Source organism: Chlorocebus sabaeus, chromosome 14 (genome assembly GCF_047675955.1).
Source record: "Chlorocebus sabaeus isolate Y175 chromosome 14, mChlSab1.0.hap1, whole genome shotgun sequence".
Classification (NCBI taxonomy): Eukaryota; Metazoa; Chordata; class Mammalia; order Primates; family Cercopithecidae; genus Chlorocebus; species Chlorocebus sabaeus.
Genome location: NC_132917.1, coordinates 46,694,329 through 46,713,653, shown reverse-complemented (window position 1 = coordinate 46,713,653; position 19,325 = coordinate 46,694,329). Strand labels below are relative to the sequence as shown.

Below are 19,325 nucleotides of genomic sequence, written 5' to 3'. Positions count from 1 at the left end.
TTCATGTATTGTAATCACAAAGAACTTACCTAAAATCTTATCTATTTATTTAGAGACAGAGTTTAGCTCTTGTTGCCCAGGCTGAAGTGCAATGGTACGATCTCTGCTCACCTCAACCTCCGACTCCCGGGTTCAAGCAATTCTCCTGCTTCAGCCTCCCAAGTATCTGGGATTACAAGCATGCGCCACCACACCCAGCTAATTTTGTATTTTTAGTAGAGACGGGGTTTCACCGTGTTGGCCAGGCTGGTCTCGAACTCCTGACCTCAGGTGATTTGCCGCCTCAACCTCCCAAAGTGCTGGGATTACAGGCGTGAGCCACCTCGCCTGGCCTATCTGGAGTCTTTAAATTGTTTTTATGCAATATTTTTCTATTTATTTTTCCAAATAAGTAATAGTTTACAAAATCAAAGCAATACTAAAAAGGTGTAAATTGAAATCTTATTCTCACCCCTATTCTCATCCACTCTGGAATCCCCTACATAGGTAAAACATTGTCTTGAGACAATTCAAAACAGCTGAGGAAAGAGATGCTGCCTAGAGGCCATTCCAGTATCTTAGGATGGCCGTCCTATCTCCTGATAAAGCTACCTCTTTGTCTCTACTTGTACTAGTTTCAACCTGAGGACACAAAGTAAATGGGGTATTTCAGCAAGGTTCCAAGTTATGAGACTCTCGGCCAACTTAAATAGTAGGCTGCAGGTAAAGAGATCCTCTCTTACCAAGTCCTTACTTTCTTTAATCTCTGCTTTCAAATTAGTTATTTCTAATCTAGAGTTGCCCCTCTCTTGAAGGAGTTTGCTGAAAGCTACTAAAAAAGGCAATACTCACTAATGTTCCACATTGCTCCTGAGATTTCTCCAAAAATATAGCTTTGGTTGGCATGTAGCCTGTATCCAAGGTCCAGTAAGTGCCAGTTTCTTTTTTTTTTTTTTTTGAGAGGGAGTCTCGCGCTGTCACCCAGGCTGGAGTGCAGTGGCCAGATCGCAGCTCACTGCAAGCTCCGCCTCCCGGGTTTGCGCCATTCTCCTGCCTCAGCCTCCCTATAGCTGGGACTACAGGCGCCCGCCACCTCACCCGGCTATTTTTTTGTATTTTTTAGTAGAGACAGGGTTTCACTGTGTTAGCCAGGATGGTCTCGATCTCCTGACCTCGTGATCCGCCCGTCTCGGACTCCCAAAGTGCTGGGATTACAGGCTTGAGCCACCGCGCCCGGCCGCCAGTTTCACTACTGCTTATAAATGTCACCAACTTTCCAGTTTGAAATACAGTCTTTTAACACTGGCTACCTTAACCTCCAGTTAGCCAATTCCACATTTTAGTATCTTGTTTTCAGCATCCTGCTGCTGTACCAAATTATTTGCCTGTTAGGAATGGGTTCAGCTACAAGTTACAGAACACCCACCCATAAAATGACTTAATCAAAGGCGGCTTCTCACTCGTGGACCATAGCGGGGCAAGAATGGAAGCAGGATGGTCAGTTAGGAAGCTCTTTCTCAAGTAGTCCTGCAGCATCATCTACTACTGGACTAGAATGGTTTAGTGGAGGTGGAAAGAAGTCAAAGACTCAGGATATACTGTGATAGCATCAACAGGCTTTGCTAAAGGATTTAAAGGTAAAGGAATGACAGAAATCAAGAATAGCTCATAGAATTTTAGCTTGAACAACAGAATGAGTAGCAGTGACATTTACTAAAATGGACAAGACTGAGAGAGGTGCAGGTTTGGGGGTGAAAATCAAGATTTTGGGGGGACACATTACATTTGAGATGCCAGTCTGACATTCATATGGAGACATCAAGTAGGCAGTTATTTACAGGAGTTAGGAATTACACACAGAGGTCACTGTCAGAGAGACATATTTTGGAGTCATCTATTTATAAATGGTATCTAAAGCATAGGACTAGGTAAACTCACACAGGAAGAGAGGGTAGAGAAGGTGACTCAGGACAGAACCCTGGACACTTTGATATTTATACGTTGAGAAGCCAATTAAGAAGCCCAAGAAAGGATAACCAGAGAGGTAGCAGGAGGACCCAGAGTGTGTGGTGTCAGAAAACAAGAGAAGAAAGTGTTTCTAAGTGAGAGTGGTTGGCTTTGATAAAACAGTGTTGAGAGGGCAAGTAAAATAAAAACAAGAGATCAAAGAGACCACTAGATTTGCATGGAGATTGCAGTTTCAGTGGTATGGTGGGGGAGAAAATAGAGCAAGTTTATATGTTGATGGGAATTATCTGGTAGAGAGGGAGTGACTGTCGATTCAAGAGAGACATAACAGAGGATAACATCCATAGGAAAAAAATGAAAGCAATGGCTAGAATGAGGACACTTTATCCATCTACCAGACACTAGCTTCTTGACACTTCATTTGTCTTATTTATATCTCTAGTAGCTCCTAGTAGAATGCATAGTACATAGAAGATATTCAAGAAATGTTATTGAATTAATGAATAAATGAACAAAGGGAGGGGTGGATGAATGGATGAAGAGATGGATGAATGGCAGGTGCAGGGTAGAAGGAACTAGATCAAACTAACCCAAAGTTCAGAGTAAGGAAAGAGGAATGGGTCTTGAATTAATAGAGTTTCCTCAAAACTTAGGGATTCTTTGTCCCGGTGCGGTGGCTCACCCCTGTAATCCCAGCACTTTGGGAGGCGGAGGTGGTGGGAGAATTGCTTGAACCCAGGAGTTCGAGACGAGCTAGGCAACATGGAGATTCTTTTCTTTAAAAAAAGGAAAAAAACATTAGGGATTATGGGATTTTTCTCAGGGGTGGGGTGACAGATTTCAATCTCAGATGAAGGTGGGAAAAGGTATGAGACGGTCAATGGCAGTGGCGTTAGCCAACTTTCAAGGCATCTAACTACTTAGCCACTTCCTTTGTCTTTCCTGTCCGGACCCAGGCTCATCTGAAAAACGATTATGCACCTTTATGGACAGAAATGGGAGAAGGGCTTTAAAAAAAACCACGGTCCTGCCGGGCGTGGTGGCTCACGCCTGTAATCCCAGCACTTTGGGAGGCTGAGGCGGGAGGATCAAGAGCTCAGCAGTTCGAGACCAGCCTAGCCAACATAGTGAAACCCCGTCTCTACTAAAAATACAAAAATTAGCCGGGCATGGTGGCGCGCGCCTGTAATCCCAGCTACTCGGGAGGCTGAGGTAGGAGAATAGCTTGAACCTGGGAGGCGGAGGTTGCAGTGAGCCGAGATTACGCCACTGCACTCCAGCCTGGGACAGAGCGAGACTCTGTCTCAAAACAAAAAAACGAAACGACCGTCCTACACTATTTATCCACCAGGTTAATAGATACTCACTGAATGTTAGTCTTGTATAGGAGCACAGGTGTAAGGGCAGGATTATACAGGGATGATGCTTTCGTTTCCCTATTTGTTCATGAGTCTGTTTTTAAGTAATTTGTCCTCCCTCGAATGACAAAAGCTGCTGACTTCACGAACGGTACAGGGAAAGTGGTATTTGAACTGGGTCGCATAGTCTTGCTGGGACTCCTGTGGAAGCGAACAGGTAGGTACAGCAGCTGCCGCAGCTTGTGCAGTGGGGCTGGCAGAGGCTGGAAGTAGGCAATCTTGAAACGTAGCCTCCAAGGCCGGCTCCAGCGTGTCTGGTCATTTCACCAGGAAGGAATTAGCACTCCTATTATCTTTCTTCCCAACTTGCTGCAGGACGAACCAAGAGATCTGAACCAACGGCCCTGTATAGGAGAAGCGGAGCGGAGTTGGGAGCCGGCTTTGGAGTCCGCCCCATCCGGATCCGCCATCCTACGTCGCACGTGGAACTACGTCCCTGAGGGCTTCCGGGGTTGCCTAGCAACCTGCCGGGCCCCTAGGGCGTCCAGCGGCCCAACTGGAGTGGAGCCGAGTGTCGCCCTCGGGAAAGCAGGTAGAAGAACTACGTCAGTCCTGGCTGAGCTGGGCGCGGGCCCATTACACGTGGACTCACGCGAGCCTTCCTCACAGCCCGCCGTGGCGCAGCGGGAGGGGCCCAGCGGCGCCAATGGGCGAGCGGTAGGGAGCGCGCGTGCGCAGGGTAGGTGGGGGGGGGAGGGGGCGGGGCGAGGCCGAGGAAGAGTGTTCTGGGGACGGGGGCTGGTGAGGCTCACGTTGGAGGGCTTCGCGTCTGCCTCGGAGACCGTAAGGGTGAGTGAACTAGCGCACAGTCCTCAGCGGGCGGAATCCCGGCGCCTCTCCTTTGGGCTGGGGGCTTGGGCTCAAGATGAGAGGCTAGAGCCGTCTAGGGGCGGGGGCTGGGCCCCCAGGCCGTCTCGGGACGCTTAAACGGCTAGGAGCATGGCCTGTCTCCCAGGGCGGAAGTCTGTGCTCTATCTGGGCTCTGGAGCCAGACGGGGCTGGCTGGGCAGATCTCCGCCCCCTTCGCTGGTCCCTGGGGGCCCCAGGATCGGCCTGTGGGACCAGCTGTGTCGGATGGACACTGCTCCTGGCTAGGACCAAAAGCAGCGGGCCAGAGGCGTTACTCTCCGTCTGCTCCTTGTTCCCCCATCTCCCTCTGGGGGAAACCTCGGGTCCTGTCGTGCCCGGCGGGGGAAGCTGATCTCCTATTGTATTCCCGCTTTGGGCATGGCAGTGCCATCCACCCAGGTGCCCAAGCCAGAATTGGGCATCATTCTCACTTGCTGCACTCCTTTACCCACCCACATCTAATCCCTCGCAAAGCTATCTTGGATACGTTCATTCTCCAGTCCCATCCCCCTACCCTACCTAGTTCAGGCCACCTTTTCTCCTCTGAACTACTTCGGTGTCTTCCTGATGATGCCTGCATCTCTTCTTCATCCTTATAGTTTGTACTATACAGAGAGGCTAGAGCTGTGGTCTTAAAACAGAAATCTGATCATGTCATCAGAACCGTCCCCCTATTCCCTTACCACCCTTCGTTGGATTCTCATTGCTTTTCCAAGCTCTTGAACAGAGCTTACAAAGCCCTTCATGACCTGTCTTCTTTTAACTTTAGATTCATTTGTCTCCACTCTACTGTGTCTTCAACCATACTGTATCTTTTTTGGTTCTTGGATCAGAACAAGTTCCTTCTGGGTTTACATGTTCCTTCAATATGTTCGTAATGTCTGAGGCACTGTCCTTTGGTTGAAATAATCCTTCTTATCCTTCATGTGTTATTTCAGTTGTGAGTTGGTGATTTGGTGGTACCCCATGGGTGTCTGCCTGCTGGTCTCTCTTTTCTGCCAGGTTGTAATCTGTGTGAGAGGAGTTTATCGAGGTCATGTTACTATCTTCAGCACGTTGTGCTATTAGTACGGTAATTAAATGTATAAATGAAGCATGGGTGCTCCTTGGGCTCCCTAGATGAACAAATAGATCAAGTTATTAATATTAAATGCCTGCTTTTTCGAACCAATTCTCAACCCTCAGTCCGTATAGAGGTTTCTTTAGCCTAGAAAGTTGGTTATTTTCTTGCCTTCGTTGCAGGACCAAACAGGGGTAAGTGAGAAAGTACTGGTCAGTTTTTCTTTGGCATTGGCTGTGGGTACGGGATGTCTGGATGTTGGTGAGTGTGGCTGCTTTGGGTTTGAATTCTTAACCAAGGGCCCCTGATCTGAGGGAGAAGCTGCTACTAGCTGCTGGCAGGAAGGCTGGCCCCAAACTCTTAGTGCTGATAGGACTGATAACACAACAGGAGGGAAGGGTTGGGCCAGGTCAAACCACTGGAAGGCCCCAAAGGAAGTTCCAACTTAGGCTAGATCTGCTGTGGGATAGGGAACCATACACCTAGGTGCCAAGACTCACTGCCCTGATTCAACCATGAGCCAGGTCAGCTCAGCAGAAATCAATAAGGTAAATGAGAGACAGAGGAGCGAGGGTCCTGACTCTCAGAGAGGGAGAAAAAGAGAAAAATGGAAAAGGAGAACAACCTGTGATCGTATGTTCAGGTCAAATGAGTGTGAGAGGCTGCAGACTGAGGTCGGATGAGAGAGCAATTGGTGTTGGCTGGAAGAATCCTGAGGTGACATTTGAACCTGTCCTGGAAGGAAGGTGGAGATGGACAGATGGAACCAGTAGGAGGGGAGGCTGTGGTCCAGGAAGAGGCTGGCAGAGCAGGAGGGGAGCTCTGTAACAGCCAAGGCACTGGGAGGCGCACTGCTGCTGATGGTCCAGCACTGCCCTCCCAGGACTGAGGCTGCGCCTTGTAAGGGCTGTCTCAAGGTATGGGTTGTGCTCTGAAGTCCCTTTGCAGAAATCTCTCCTCCCTTGCGTTTTTCTTCAGCCTGGCCTTTATAATTTCCTAAAGAAGGCCAATGAGCTGGGGCTTATCTTCAGGCTGTTTGCCCATGGCCTTGAGCTAAGTAGAGCATGGATGATGCAACCTGTTATTTGGGCAGAGGGAGTTGCTTATGCTTTCTTTTGACTGTCAGCAGTTTAATTTGTTATGTGGCAGTTAGATTCCCTGTTTTCTATCTTTTCCTCCCTTGCCTGCCTTCCTTCCTTTCTTCCTCTCTCTTTTTTTTTCTTTTTTTTTTAAATTAGAGAGAGAGTCTTGCCATGTTGTCCAGGCTGGTCTTGAACTCCTGGGCTCAAGTGATTCACTTGCCTCAGCCTCTCAAAGTATTAAGATTACAGGCATGAGCCACCATGCCCAGCCTGATTTCCTGTTTTCAATGTACCGCTTGGAGGAATTTTTTTTCTGTATGTTTATCGATTTGGCTTTTGTTACATTCCAATAGTTAGAAACCTGCAACATCAAACCAAAATGCGACAAGTTCAAAAATCAGTGGTTCTTGGCCTTTATCCTGCCTCCCTTAAAGAAGGGATAATTTGGACTCATAGTTACTATATTATTAATCACTTGGTTGCTTTTTGATATTATCTAAATAGAATTTCCCCCGCCCCGGACACACACACACCAAATGGATATGTGAAGCATCCAATCACATAGTTGGAGGAAATGGTGCCATGGGTTCCATGATAGATATCTCCAAAAGAAAAGTTTCATCTTCAGTTACAGTGACATTAAAAATTGGCAGCATATCTGCAAAGGTGGTCCCCCCAGCTCCCCAAGGACCGTGGCACACAGGCTAAGAACCAGCAGCTTCTGTTGCAGGCACTGTGCCTCATACTAGGAATGTGGCTTCAGTCCAAGTCCTCTCGAAGCCCGTCCAGCAAGGGGCACTGACAAGTAATCAGGCAGTTTTTCAAGAATTCATTAACACACAAGAAAACAAAAGAAAAAAAAAAGAATTCATTTGCAGCTGTCATCACCTGTGGACAGGAGCGTTCTGAACGGAAGCACTTGGGAGCCTGCAGGAAGAATACCTACGCTAGACTTGGAAAGGCCTCACTAGAGGAAGAGACATTTGATGTAAATGAGTCTAAAAGGCTTAGGAGGAGCTGGATTCCCTTCTCTGATCCTTCCTGTCCCAGAACTCTAAGATGTGTGGTCAGAACAAGTTGTTCTGCTATGGCCTAGGCAGTCACTGCTAGGAGTTACCTGAAGCCTTGTTTTCTGGTACCAGGTATAGTGGCAGTGGCCTTATCAGGGTCTGGACACTTTTTTTTTTAAATTTTTTTGAGACCGTCTCATTCTGTTGCCCAGGTTGGAGTACGGTAGTGTGATCTTGGCTCACAGCAACCTCTGTCTCCTCTGTCTCCTGGGTTCAAGCGATTCTTGTGCCTCAGCCTCCCAAATAGCTGGGATTACAGGTACACGCCACCACGCCCAGCAAATTTTTTTTGTATTTTTAGTAGAGAAGGGTTTCACTGTGTTAGCCAGGCTGGTCTCAAACTCCTGACCTCAAGTGATCTGCCCACCTCGGCCTTCCAAAGTGCTGGGATCATAGACGTGAGCCATTGTTCCTGGCCAAGGTCTGGGCACTTTTATTTGGTAAAATTGGAAGTGCCGTTTCTGTTTCTAAATTATTTTCTGGAGATAAGAATTAACCGGAAACTCCTTTTGTATCCCATCCATATAGTATTGGGACAAAATTATGGGATAGATTACATTGAATACATATTCATAAAAAAATGTAGCGATTGCAAGCTCCGCCTTCCTGGTTCACGCCTTTCTCTTGCCTCAGCCTCCCGAGTAGCTGGGACTACAGGTCCCCGCCACCACACCTGGCTAATTTTTATTTTTGTATTTTTAGTAGAGATAGGGTTTCACCGTGTTAGCCAGGATGGTCTCAATCTCCTGACCTCATGATCCACCCGCCTTGGCCTCCCAAAGTGCTGGGATTACAGGCGTGAGCCACCGCGCCCGGCCGAAAATCACAATTCTAATCTCATGTCTCAAGATAATCTTTGTTATTAGTGTATGAAATATACATTTTTATTTTACAAAAGTGTAATATTATTTATAGCTTTTTTGCAGCCTGTTCTTTTTCATTCAATATATATTGAGCATTCTTTCCTATTACGTATGACAGATTGCTTTTTTTTTTTTTAAACTACGGGTATGAAAGGTCTGAGATGGCCGGGCACGGTGGCTCAAGCACTTTGGGAGGCCAAGGCGGGTGGATCACCTGAGGTCTGGAGTTCGAGATCAGCCCGGACAACATGGTGAATCCCTGTCTCTACTAAAAATACAAAAATTAGCTGGATGTGGTGACACACACCTGTCATCTCAGCTACTCTGGAGGCTGAGGCAGGAGAATTGCTTGAACCTGGGAGGCAGAGGGTGCAGTGAGCCAAGATTGTGCCACTGCACTCCAGCCTGGCGACAGAGCAAGACTCCGTCTCAAAAAAATAAAAATTAAAAAATAAAAGGTCTGAGACAGATTGCATTTCATTGTCACTGTTTAGGAGTAGACTAGATTCTAGGTGCTTTTTAGCATCTTGGAAGTTTCTTTCTTTTTTTGGTAGTGGGGGACAGGGTCTCACTCTGTTACCCAGGCTAGAGTATACTGCAGCCTTGAACTCCTGGGCTCAAGCAATCTTCCCATCTCAGCCTCCTGAGTGGCTGGGACTGTAGGAGTGCACTGCTACGCTCAGCTAATTTTTTATTTTTTGTAGAGATGGGGTCTCGCTGTGTTGTCCAGGCTGATCTCAAACTCCTGGCCTCAAGCGATCCTCCTGCCTCAGCCTCGCAAAGTGCTGGGATTATAGGTATGAGCCACCATGCCTGGCCTATCCTGGAAGTTAGACATCCCAGTGACCATCGTCCCCTTTAAGGAGGGGGCCATGGGAAGCAGTACTGGTAATGGGAAAAATGGATTTGGGAAATTTTTCTAAGTGTTGTAGGGTGGCACACTCACACTCTCAGGGTTCTGCCCCGAGAGCCTTTTAGGATGGGTAAGAGGGGCTATAACACCTCTACCTCCCAGCCCCAGGCACAGAGACAGCTGCAGCTTCGCAGCTGAGCCCTGTGTGTAGCGTGTGTAAGGGGATGACCAGTGCCTTATGGTTTGTTTTTACCACTGCTGGTTTGGGGCTGTGGACTACAATTGGCCTATTAGAAATCCCTGGCCTTGTTATCTAGCAGAATCTGTTTTGCCTTTTGGGAAGCGAGTGTTTGGTCAGGTCTTTTGTTTTTGTATGTAGGTCACCTGGCTGCCCTTCACCTTCCTTTTTGAGGTCAGTCTGTCAGCCCTAGGACAGACCAAGACTTTCCATTGAATCAACAATTATTAAAGGCCTGCCTGACTCTTGGCAGGTAATACTGGTGGGATTAAAGTTCTCCCTGCCCTCTGAGAACTTGCTCTGTAGCTGACTGTGTCATCTTATTGACCACAATTCCAAGTGTGGCCAAACCCTGGGAGTCCCCGATGGAATCCTGATTTCTCTGTAACTTTCCTTTCCAGTGCCCGCTCACCGTGGTTACTTGCCACTGTCACCGACCAGGAGGTACAGAAGGAGGAGTTAAGGTGTTCTCCTTGTCCACTGCCGCAGACCTTGATCTGACCTGCCTTACCACTTCCCTTGACTACCATGCTTCTGCCTCTAGTCTTGCTTTTACCACTTCATGCCTTCCCCGCTATGCCGCCAGATGAGTCATTCTGAAACCAAGCTCTGATCTCACCTCCCATTCACGAATTCTAAGTGACTGTCCTCTTTCTCTGCAGGAGATGTCAAGCCCTGGCCTAATATGCAAAGCCATGTCCAGTGCAGCCTGTCTAACCCTTGGAGCCACCTCTGTCCTGTCTGCTTCCTACCCTCTAGGCTGCAGCCCAGCTGAACTACTTGTAGTTTCTTTCCCGCTTGTGGGCACCTGCCACTCTGCTCCCACCATTCCTGTGGTCCTTTAGTCCCTGCATATCTGTCCAGACCCAGCTGCAGTGTCACCAGCTCAATCAGCCTTCTCTGATTTTCCTTCACTCGGAGGAGATTTCTTCCCCTGAACTCCTAGAGGGTTTTCTCTTTCTCTGATATTCTGGTATAACTTGCTGGCTGCCTTTCCTGGTGCTCTTGGTAGAAAATATTTCTTTCAGTGGACTGTAGCTTCTGGGAGGCAGGAATAATCTTCCAGTCCCTTCAAGCTTTCACGTGTTGCTTGGCACTCTGCAGGCACTTCAGGAAACCTCATGAACCTTCCCCTGCCATTTGAGTGACTTGGAGTGCCCAGGGTCATCCCGTAGTCTCAAAGCAGAGCTGGCATTGGGCCCTGTTTGACAAGCTCTCTTCCTAACCTCACTGCTTCATCAGGTTTCCCAGGATCATGCCATGTCAAGCCCTGAACGAAACCTTGGCTCTGATGCTCTGCCTTCCTCTTCTGTGTTTCCCGTCTCACAGATATTGATGACAATGAGATCCCTGCTCAGAACCCCCTTCCTGTGTGGCCTGCTCTGGGCCTTTTGTGCCCCAGGCGCCAGGGCTGAGGAGCCTGCAGCCAGCTTCTCCCAACCCGGCAGCATGGGCCTGGATAAGAACACAGTGCACGACCAAGAGTACGTATTCAGCCCGGGCTGTGGTCCAGGGGCCTTCCCATCATCTGCAGCTGAGCCAGCAGCAAGGGCATGCTCAGTCCTCCTTTCCTTCTTCCTGTTTCTATGGCTCCTTGACATTCTTCAAGGATGATTCTTATTCCTTATTGCCACCTATAAGTCAGGTATTCTTTTTTCATCATTGTATCACAGGTGGAAGATCTTTAGGCCCAAATGGGACAAATTACTTGTCTGAATCCAGTCTCTCCTTTTTTCACCACAGACAGACACACACACATACAAATAGACACACAGGTACACATACACAGTCGTAGTAGCAGAATTCAGAAAATAGCTAAGGTTTCTTGACTATAACAAGACCTTTTTTTAATCAACACGTTCAAACATTGAATCATTTCTTGCAGCTTTTGTCTTGAGCCAGTTAGCCTCACGCATTATACTCAGTTATCCTTTGTTTTTAAGGCTAGGCGCAGTGGCTCACACCTGTAACCCCAGTGTTTTGAGAGGCTGAGGCAGGTGGATTGCTTGAGCCCAGGAATTCGAGAGCAGCCTATGCAATATAGGGAAACCCTGTCTCTACTAAAAAATTAAAAAATTAGCTGGGTGTGGCAGTACATGCCTATGGTCCCAGCTGCTTGGGGGGCTAAAGTGGGAGAGTCACCTGAGCTTGGGAAGTTGAGGCTACAGTGAGCCGAGATCACGCTCCTGCACTCCAGCCTGGGTGGCAGAGTGAGTCCCTGTCTCAAAAAAATAATAATAATAATAATTGTTTTAAAAGATATATTTTTAAATTGGTGGCCTGAAAATGTTATAACAAAGTTTTAATAATAAAGGGGAAAGAACACCCTAAATCTGCCAGCATAACAGATGGTCTGTTTGACTTTCCCTGCTCCTGTCAAGGCCCTGTCTGTCTATCTCTATGTAATCTTTGAGTGTGGTCTGCCATTGCTGGTGTTTGTTTTACTGAGCTGGAGGAAGTTTAAGAACTTGAACTTTTCAGAGTCCTTAAGATTTCAGCGTGATCCCCATGTCTCTGCCAATTGGCCTGAACCTGACTGTTGATTTTTAGGCATATCATGGAGCATCTAGAAGGTGTCATCAACAAACCAGAGGCGGAGATGTCACCACAAGAACTGCAGCTCCATTACTTCAAAATGCATGATTATGATGGCAATAATTTGCTTGATGGCTTAGAACTCTCCACAGCCATCACTCATGTCCATAAGGAGGTAGGTGTGGTGGTGGCTTGGGGGGCTATATCACAGAAAGGCCTCCCTTTGTTAATTTGGTCCCCTGTCTTGTTGACTTGTGTTGTCCTTATGTGCCAAGAGTGCTGCTTCTCCACTGTCATGGTGGCTCACATCTGTAATCCCAGCACTTTGGGAGGCCAAAGTGGATCACTTGAGCTAGGAGTTCAAGACCAACCTTGGCAATATAGTGAGACCCTATCTTTACAAAACAAACAAAACAAAAATTAAAAAATTAGCCAGGCCTGGTAGCGCATGCCTGTAGTTCCAGGTACTCAGGAGACTAAGGTGGGAGGATTGCTTGAGTCCAGGATGTCGAGGCTATAGTGAGCCATAATCATGCCACTGCATGTCAGCGTGGGCAACAGAGCGAGGCCTTATTTCAAAAAAAGAAAAAGAAAAGAAAAGAAAGGTGCTGCTGCTTCTTTCTCTTCTGTGTTCTGCCTCTTTGTGTTCAGATCCTTCTGGCAAAGGATAACTTGCTGAGGCAGAAGTCCCAGGGCTGGGCATTTGTATCTTTAAGTGCTACAGGCATTTCTGTTACACACCAGAGTATGAGAGTTAATGCCTAAAAGACAGACCACATTCAAACTGCAGAGCAAGGGAGAAGTTATTTCATTTGGGAAGAATAGTGAATTGAGACCAAGGGATTCAGGGACATGGCAGTAATTGAGGGCTATGTGATACTGTACAGTGCTCCAAAGTTTCTGAAGCACTTTCAAGTAGGTTAAAGATCTCGTTGGATCTTTGCAACATCTTGAGTAGGCAGTGGCAGGCATTGTTAATACTTCCATTTGCAGTGGCACGTGTCCATAGTCCCAGCTACTCATGAGGCTGAAGTAGGAGGATCACTTGAGCCTGAGAGGTTGAGGCTGTGGCAAGCTGCGATCTTGCCACTGAACTCCAGCCTGGGCAATAGAGCGAGACCCTGTTTCAGAAAACAAAAAACAAACAAAACCCTCCCGTTTTCTAGGTGAGAAAACTGAAATCAAGATCTTGTGCCAGGCTAAGCACAGTGGCTCATGCCTGTTATCCCAACACTTTGGGAGGTTGAGGCAGGAGGATCGCTTGAGCCCAGGAGTTCAAGACCAACCTGGGCAGCATGGCGATATCCTACAAAAATTAACTGGGCATAGTGATGCTCGCCTATAGTCCCAGCTGCTGGCGTGACAGGGGGTGGGAGGGTAGTCTGGAGGAACACCTGAGCCTGGGAGGTCAAGGCTGCAATGAGCTGTGATCATGCTATTGGACTCCAGCCTGGGTGACAGAGTCAGACCCTGTCTCCAAAAAAAAAAAACAAATCCTTGTGCCTCCACGTTTAATGTCATTCCCCTTCTGCCACACTGCCCTCTATAGAGAGGAAGCAAGGCAAAGTTAGCCAGGTGGGTGGGGTTACATTGGCTGCTAGGAGTGCAGGTGAGGTTTGAAGGCAGCAAGGAGCATGAACGGTTTTGCCCAGGAGAATGGCATTGTTTAGGGAAGATCGTTGGCTGTGGGAGACACACCAAAGGACATGAGGAGAGACTAATGTTAGGCGGAGGAAAGTGCTCGGCAGTTCTGGCAGATGAGGATGGTGGTGGTGATAGGAAAGGGAAGGTTGAATGTGGGAGATGTGACAAAGGAAGAACCAGCCAAGGATGTGAGCGGCCTCAGCCCACTATCCCTGGTCTTGGAGCATGGGAAATACTTTCTCCTCAAAGATCGTAACAGGTTCTGCTGATCAGCAGTGCCTTCTTCCTCTTGTTTTGATGCCAACTTGTTGTCTAATTCGTCACTATTTCTATTTTATCAGGCAAATTTGTGCACAGAACTGACCCTCAGGAGGACTGGCACTTTTCCAATTAAAAAAGAATGAGCCATAATGAAACAAATAAGCAAAAGCCTATTTCGAAGGGCCTTCTTTTATCTGGCAAATGTAATTTCTTAACTGGATTATTATAAATTGACTCAATAATATATATTCTCTCTCTCTCTTTCTCTCTCTCTATATATATGTATATATATGTGTGTGTGTATATACATATATTCCTAGAAGTCGCCCCATACTCCATTGAAAGTTTTTGGACACATATGAGCGTGGACATTTGTTTTGTTTTTCTTTTTTTTTTTTTTTAAATAAACACTGCCCATGAAAGAACATGGATATTTTGGACATTAGCTAAGCACCACTTCTGGTAAAATGTGCAACTCATCATTGTTTAATTTGTATTTTGTAGGAAGGGAGTGAACAGGCACCACTAATGAGCGAAGATGAACTGATTAACATAATAGATGGTGTTTTGAGAGATGATGACAAGAACAATGATGGATATATTGACTATGCTGAATTTGCAAAATCACTGCAATAGATGTTATTTGGCCATCTCCTGGTTATATGCACATGTGACCCGTGATAATGTGATTGAACACTTTAGTAATGCAAAATAACTCATTTCCAACTACTGCTGCAGCATTTTGGTAAAAACCTGTAGCAATTTGTTACACTGGGGTGAGAAGAGATAAGAGAAATGAAAGAGAAGAGAAATGGGACATCTAATAGTCCCTAAGTGCTATTAAATACCTTATTGGACAAGGGCTTGCTTAAAGCATCTGTATTAGTCTGTTTCGATGCTGCTGATAAAGACATACCTGAGACTGGAAAGAAAAAGAGTACTTGGACTTACAGTTCCACATGGCTGGGGAGGCCTCAGAATCATGGCGGGAGGCGAAAGGTGCTTCTTACATGTCGGCTAGAGAAAATGAGGAAGAAGCAAAAGCAGAAACCCCTGATAAACCATCAGATCTTGTGAAATTTATTCACTATCACGAGAATAGCACAGGAAAGACTGGCCCCAATGATTCTGTTACCTCCCCCTGGGTCCCTCCCACAACATGTGAGAATTCTGGAAGATACAATTTCAAGCTGAGATTTGGGTGGGGACACAGCCAAATCATATCATTCTGCCCCTGGCCCCTCCAAATCTCATGTCCTCACATTTCAAAACCAATCACGCCTTCCTAACAGTCCCCCAAAGTCTTAACTCTTTTCAGCATTATCCCAAAGTCCACAGTACAAAGTCTCATCTGAGACAAGGCAAGTCCCTTCCACCTATTAGCCTGTAAAATCAAAAGCAAGCTAGTTACTTCCTAGATACAACAGGGGTACAGCTATTCCAAATGGGAGAAATTGGCCAAAATAAAGGGTCATGCTGATGCAAGAAGTGGGTTCCCATGGTCTTGGGCAGCTCTGCCTCTGGTTTTTTGGAGGGTACAGCCTCCCTCCTGGCTGCTTTCACGGCTGGTGTTGAGTGCCTGCAGCTTTTCCAGGCACATGGTGCAAGCTGTTGGTGGATCTACCATTCTGGGGTCTGGAGGACAGTGTCCCTCGTCTCACAGCTCCACTAGGCAGTGCCCCAGTAGAGACTCTGTGTGGGGGCCCTGACACCACATTTCCCTTCTGCACTACCCTAGCAGAGGTTCTCCATGAGGGCCCCTCCCTTGCAGCAAACTTTTGCTTGGGCATCCAGGCATTTCCATACATCTTCTGAAAACTAGGCAGAGGTTTCCAAATCTCAATTCTTGACTTCTGTGCATCTGCAGGCTTAACACCACGTGGAAGCTGCCAAGGCCTAGGGTTTCCACTCTCTGAAGCCACAGCCTGAGCTGTATGTTGGCCCCTTTCAGCCATGGCTGGAGTGGCTGGGACATAGGACACCAAGTCCCTAGGCTGCACACAGCCTGGGGACCCTGGGCCTGGCCCATGAAACCACTTTTTCTTCCTGGGCCTCCGTGCTGCCCTGACATGGCCTGGAGACATTTTCCCCATGGTCTTGGGGATTAACATTAGGCTCCTTGCTACTTAGGCAAATTTCTGCAGCTGGCTTGAATTTCTCCCCCAGAAAATGGGTTTTTCTTTTCTGTTGCATAGTCAGGCTGCAAATTTCCAAACTTTTATGCTCTGTTTTCCTTATAAAACTGAATGCCTTTAACAGCACCCAAGTCACCTATTGAACGCTTTGCTGCTTAGAAATTTCTTCCGCCAGATAACCTAAATCATCTCTCTCAAGTTCAAAGTTCCACAAATCTCCATGGAAGGGGCAAAATGCTGCTAGTCTCTTTGCTAAAACACAAGAATCACCTTTACTCCAGTTCCCAACAACTTCCTCATCTTCATCCGAGACCACCTCAGCCTGGACTTCATTGTCCATATTGCTATCAGCATTTTGGACAAAGCCATTCAACAAGTCTGTAGCAAGTTCCAAACTTTCCCACATTTTCCTATCTTCTTCTGAGCCCTCCAAACTGTTCCAGCCTCCGCCTGTTACCCAGTTCCAAAATCGCTTCCACATTTTGGGTATTTTTTCAGCAATGCCCCACTCTCCTGGTACCAGTTTACTGTGTTAGTCCATTTTCATGCTGCTGATAAAGATATACCCAAGACTGGGAAGAAAAAGTGGTTTAATTGGACTTACAGTTCTACATGGCTGGGGAGGCCTCAGAATCATGGCGGGAAGCGAAAGGCACTTTTTACATGGCAGCAAGAAAAAAATGAAGAAGCAAAAGCAGAAACCCCTGATAAACCCATCAGATCTCATGAGACTTATTCACTGTCATGAGAATAGCATGGGAAAGACTGGCCCCTATGATTCAATTACTCCCATCCCCACCGGGTCCCTCCCACAACACGTGGGAATTCTGGGAGATACAATTCAAGTTGAGATTTGAGGGGGGACACAACCAAACCATATCAGCATCCTTTCAAGAATATTGGATAATTGGAGCTGAATACTCAGGAAGTTGACTGTAGTAGAAGACTGCTAGTTTCTTAATTTTACTTCACGTTACCTGAAAAGTAAAACAACAGGCTTTGCCAAGTGGATGCTTTTCAGTAACAGTGAAGGAGTGGAGTGAATGCCAGATGTTTGCCTTGGTGGTTCCTATCCAGGTAAACATGGTCAGTATTCTGTAAAGTTCCCCTGGCCTAAATGATTACTTGCACTGGACAAGTGAATATTTATTAGGCTATTTCAAAGCCACAGCATAAGAATGTCAGCCTAGCCACAGAGTCTGTAAGATTCTGAGTTCAGCCTAGCCACAGAGTCTAAGATTCTGTATCTTCTGCCATTTTGGAAATGATACACTACTGGCTTAAGTGATGACTCTTTTTCAGATTTTCAGTATTTTATACAACTACTGCCACATCCTTATACTTTATTGCTTTTCTGTCTTCAACCTGGGAGAGACCTTGAATTTAAGTGTGTTCTCTAATCAATAGTGTTTTAGCTTTCTTAATATTTCTATTTCACTCTTGTTTCTAGGGTTTTTTATTTGCAGTTTAGGAACTATTAGGAATGTCAGGACTTTATCAGCAGGGGTAAAACTACCACCTGGCCTAGCCTAAGTAGGAAGTGAAAAGATAATTCACCAAACAATGATTAATCAGATAGAAGTTCTAGTCAGGAGGGATATTGTTGAAGTTACCTCTTTTAGCCTAGATACATGGATTCTTTTCAAATCAGGAAAGATTAGAAAAGGAACCCAAAAAACCCTTTAACAGTGTGAATCTTAATAGTATTTGAAAATGAGAAGAAGCAACAGATTGTAATTTGGTTTATTGGATGTGATGGACGTTCTGTAATACAAAACCTGAAATGATGATTGAATGGGAAAAAGAGACTACATAAGATTTGCCGTAAGATGTATACAGACTTATTTTCTTTATTAAAGTATTATAAGAAAACATATGTATTTGTAAAAATGGTTTCCTGTGTCAAGTATTTGTGTAGTCAGAGCCAACTTGTAAACTATTCTTGTAATAGCTCATTATTTTGAAAGATTTATATGATGAATTCTGGATATATGACCAATAAAACTGATAAAACAAAACCTCGAGCAGTTGATTTTGTTCACATCAGCTGCTTCTCCTGCCACATGAAGTGTGTGTTTAATACAAATGTTCACATGTGCCTGCTCTTATCATAGTTCCTGTGACTATCCTCGGCTATACCCTGCTCCTTTTGCAGGAGTAAATTCTCAGAATTCAAAGTTCCTTTCCCCTTTTAGGCATTTTTTCTTCTGAATGAAATCACTTTGGGATCTACATTCTCTGGCCAAATTTAGATTATGACACCATTCTCTAGGAGAATGCATAGTGTTTTCCCCTGGTCTGGTGACTATTTTTTAATTTGATAGCATTATTGAAAACATACTAGACCCAAGCAAAAAACAGTCTCCCCTGGCATTTTGAGAAGACACACTTTTTTCTGCCTTTTGAAAAGGAAATTATCATTGCCTCCGTCCCCACCTTCTGAGACCCTGGGACCTTGCAGTGACCCTTCTTCATCCAGAACTGCCCCTCTGGATGGATCTGGTGAATGGGCTCATAGTTGTTGGCAGCTGGGAGAGGGAGAGAAGCAGATCCTCAGACAGTGGAATCACCCCATCAAACAGACAAGGGTGGAACCTTCTTTCTCCACAGCTGGCTGCTGTTAGTAACCATTCCATGCTAGCCCTTGTGGTCCTGCTTGCCTGCCTTTCCTTATAAAAAAATTCTCCTGATGGGAGAGGTTCCTGGGACATCAGGGACACAGCATGATGGGTCCTTCCCTGCATTTGCCCTTTGTCTCCCACACATGAGGCCTTGGCTTCTTGTAGCCTCCCTCAAGAATTCTTCAGGATGTATAAGGAACATCTCTGCACCCCAGTTTCCTTTTCTCTAAAATGGAGGTAAGTATATCCAGCAGAGGCAGCCTTATATGAGGAAAGAGCACAAACTTTGGACTCAGGCAGGCCTGAGTTGAAATCCTAGGCCTGTTTCTTAGCATTGAAGTTTCTAGACTTCAGTTTATCATCTGAAATATAACTATAATAAAAGTTCCCTGCAGAAGGTTAACAGGATTAGCAAATTGAAAGTAGATAAAGCACCTAGTGCTGTGCCTGGTACAGAGTAGGTGCTAAATAAACAGTCATCTGTTCCCCAGCCTGGCTGAAGAGCCGGGGCTCCTTCGTCATTGAAAACTAGGGGCTGGAGGGGCTTTGCAGAAATTGATGACCCTTTAGGGGCAAGGATCAAAGGGTCTTCTCAGCTTCTTATATTCCTCCATATAAATGCTGAGTGAATAAATGGATGAATTAATGAGTGACTTCTCTCAAGGAGGAACTAAGGGTCATGGCAAGTACAATGAACACACAAAAGTATTGACATAGGCCGGGCGTGGTGGCTCACTCCTGCAATCCCA

The 19,325-nt window shown here is 46.2% G+C and overlaps 2 protein-coding genes across 4 annotated transcripts in view; one reads left to right on the top strand and one right to left on the bottom strand.

Annotated features, from left to right (window-relative positions):
• The window catches only part of TTC7A (tetratricopeptide repeat domain 7A), a 157,175-nt gene extending 153,251 nt beyond the window's left edge, over window positions 1-3,924 (bottom strand). Inside the window, exon 1 of one of the 2 annotated variants that reach the window (XM_038006895.2) lies at window positions 3,315-3,924. Coding sequence is in view for 1 of the 2 variants with exons in the window: in XM_073022952.1 (XP_072879053.1) it covers window positions 2,630-2,711 (82 nt within the window). In the remaining variant the exon portion in view is untranslated. Of the gene's footprint in view, window positions 1-2,629; window positions 2,912-3,314 lie in introns of those variants that run through there. The other variant, XM_073022952.1, reaches the window with a different exon arrangement.
• A 135-nt stretch (window positions 3,925-4,059) lies between these two features.
• On the top strand, window positions 4,060-17,973 carry MCFD2 (multiple coagulation factor deficiency 2, ER cargo receptor complex subunit). 2 transcript variants are annotated; one of them, XM_007970717.3, is made up of 4 exons: window positions 4,060-4,154; window positions 10,710-10,864; window positions 11,931-12,090; window positions 14,325-17,973. In XM_007970717.3, exons 2-4 carry the CDS (start codon window positions 10,716-10,718, stop codon window positions 14,454-14,456), a joined length of 441 nt encoding a protein of 146 aa, XP_007968908.1. In that variant the 5' UTR covers window positions 4,060-4,154; window positions 10,710-10,715; the 3' UTR covers window positions 14,457-17,973. The 2 variants fall into 2 exon arrangements, with proteins under 2 accessions (XP_007968908.1, XP_007968907.1); XM_007970716.3 differs by lacking the exon at window positions 10,710-10,864 and having other exon boundaries at window positions 4,076-4,154.
• Window positions 17,974-19,325: the final 1,352 nt, after the last annotated feature.

What these genes read in the sequence shown, in the direction of transcription:
- MCFD2 (XM_007970717.3), top strand. Translation starts at nt 10,716, where the DNA reads ATGACAATGAGATCCCTGCTCAGAACCCCCTTCCTGTGTGGCCTGCTC. An exon ending in AACACAGTGCACGACCAAGA is followed by an intron (nt 10,865 to 11,930) that starts GTACGTATTCAG and finishes GTTGATTTTTAG; the next exon opens with GCATATCATGGAGCATCTAG. An exon ending in TCACTCATGTCCATAAGGAG is followed by an intron (nt 12,091 to 14,324) that starts GTAGGTGTGGTG and finishes TGTATTTTGTAG; the next exon opens with GAAGGGAGTGAACAGGCACC.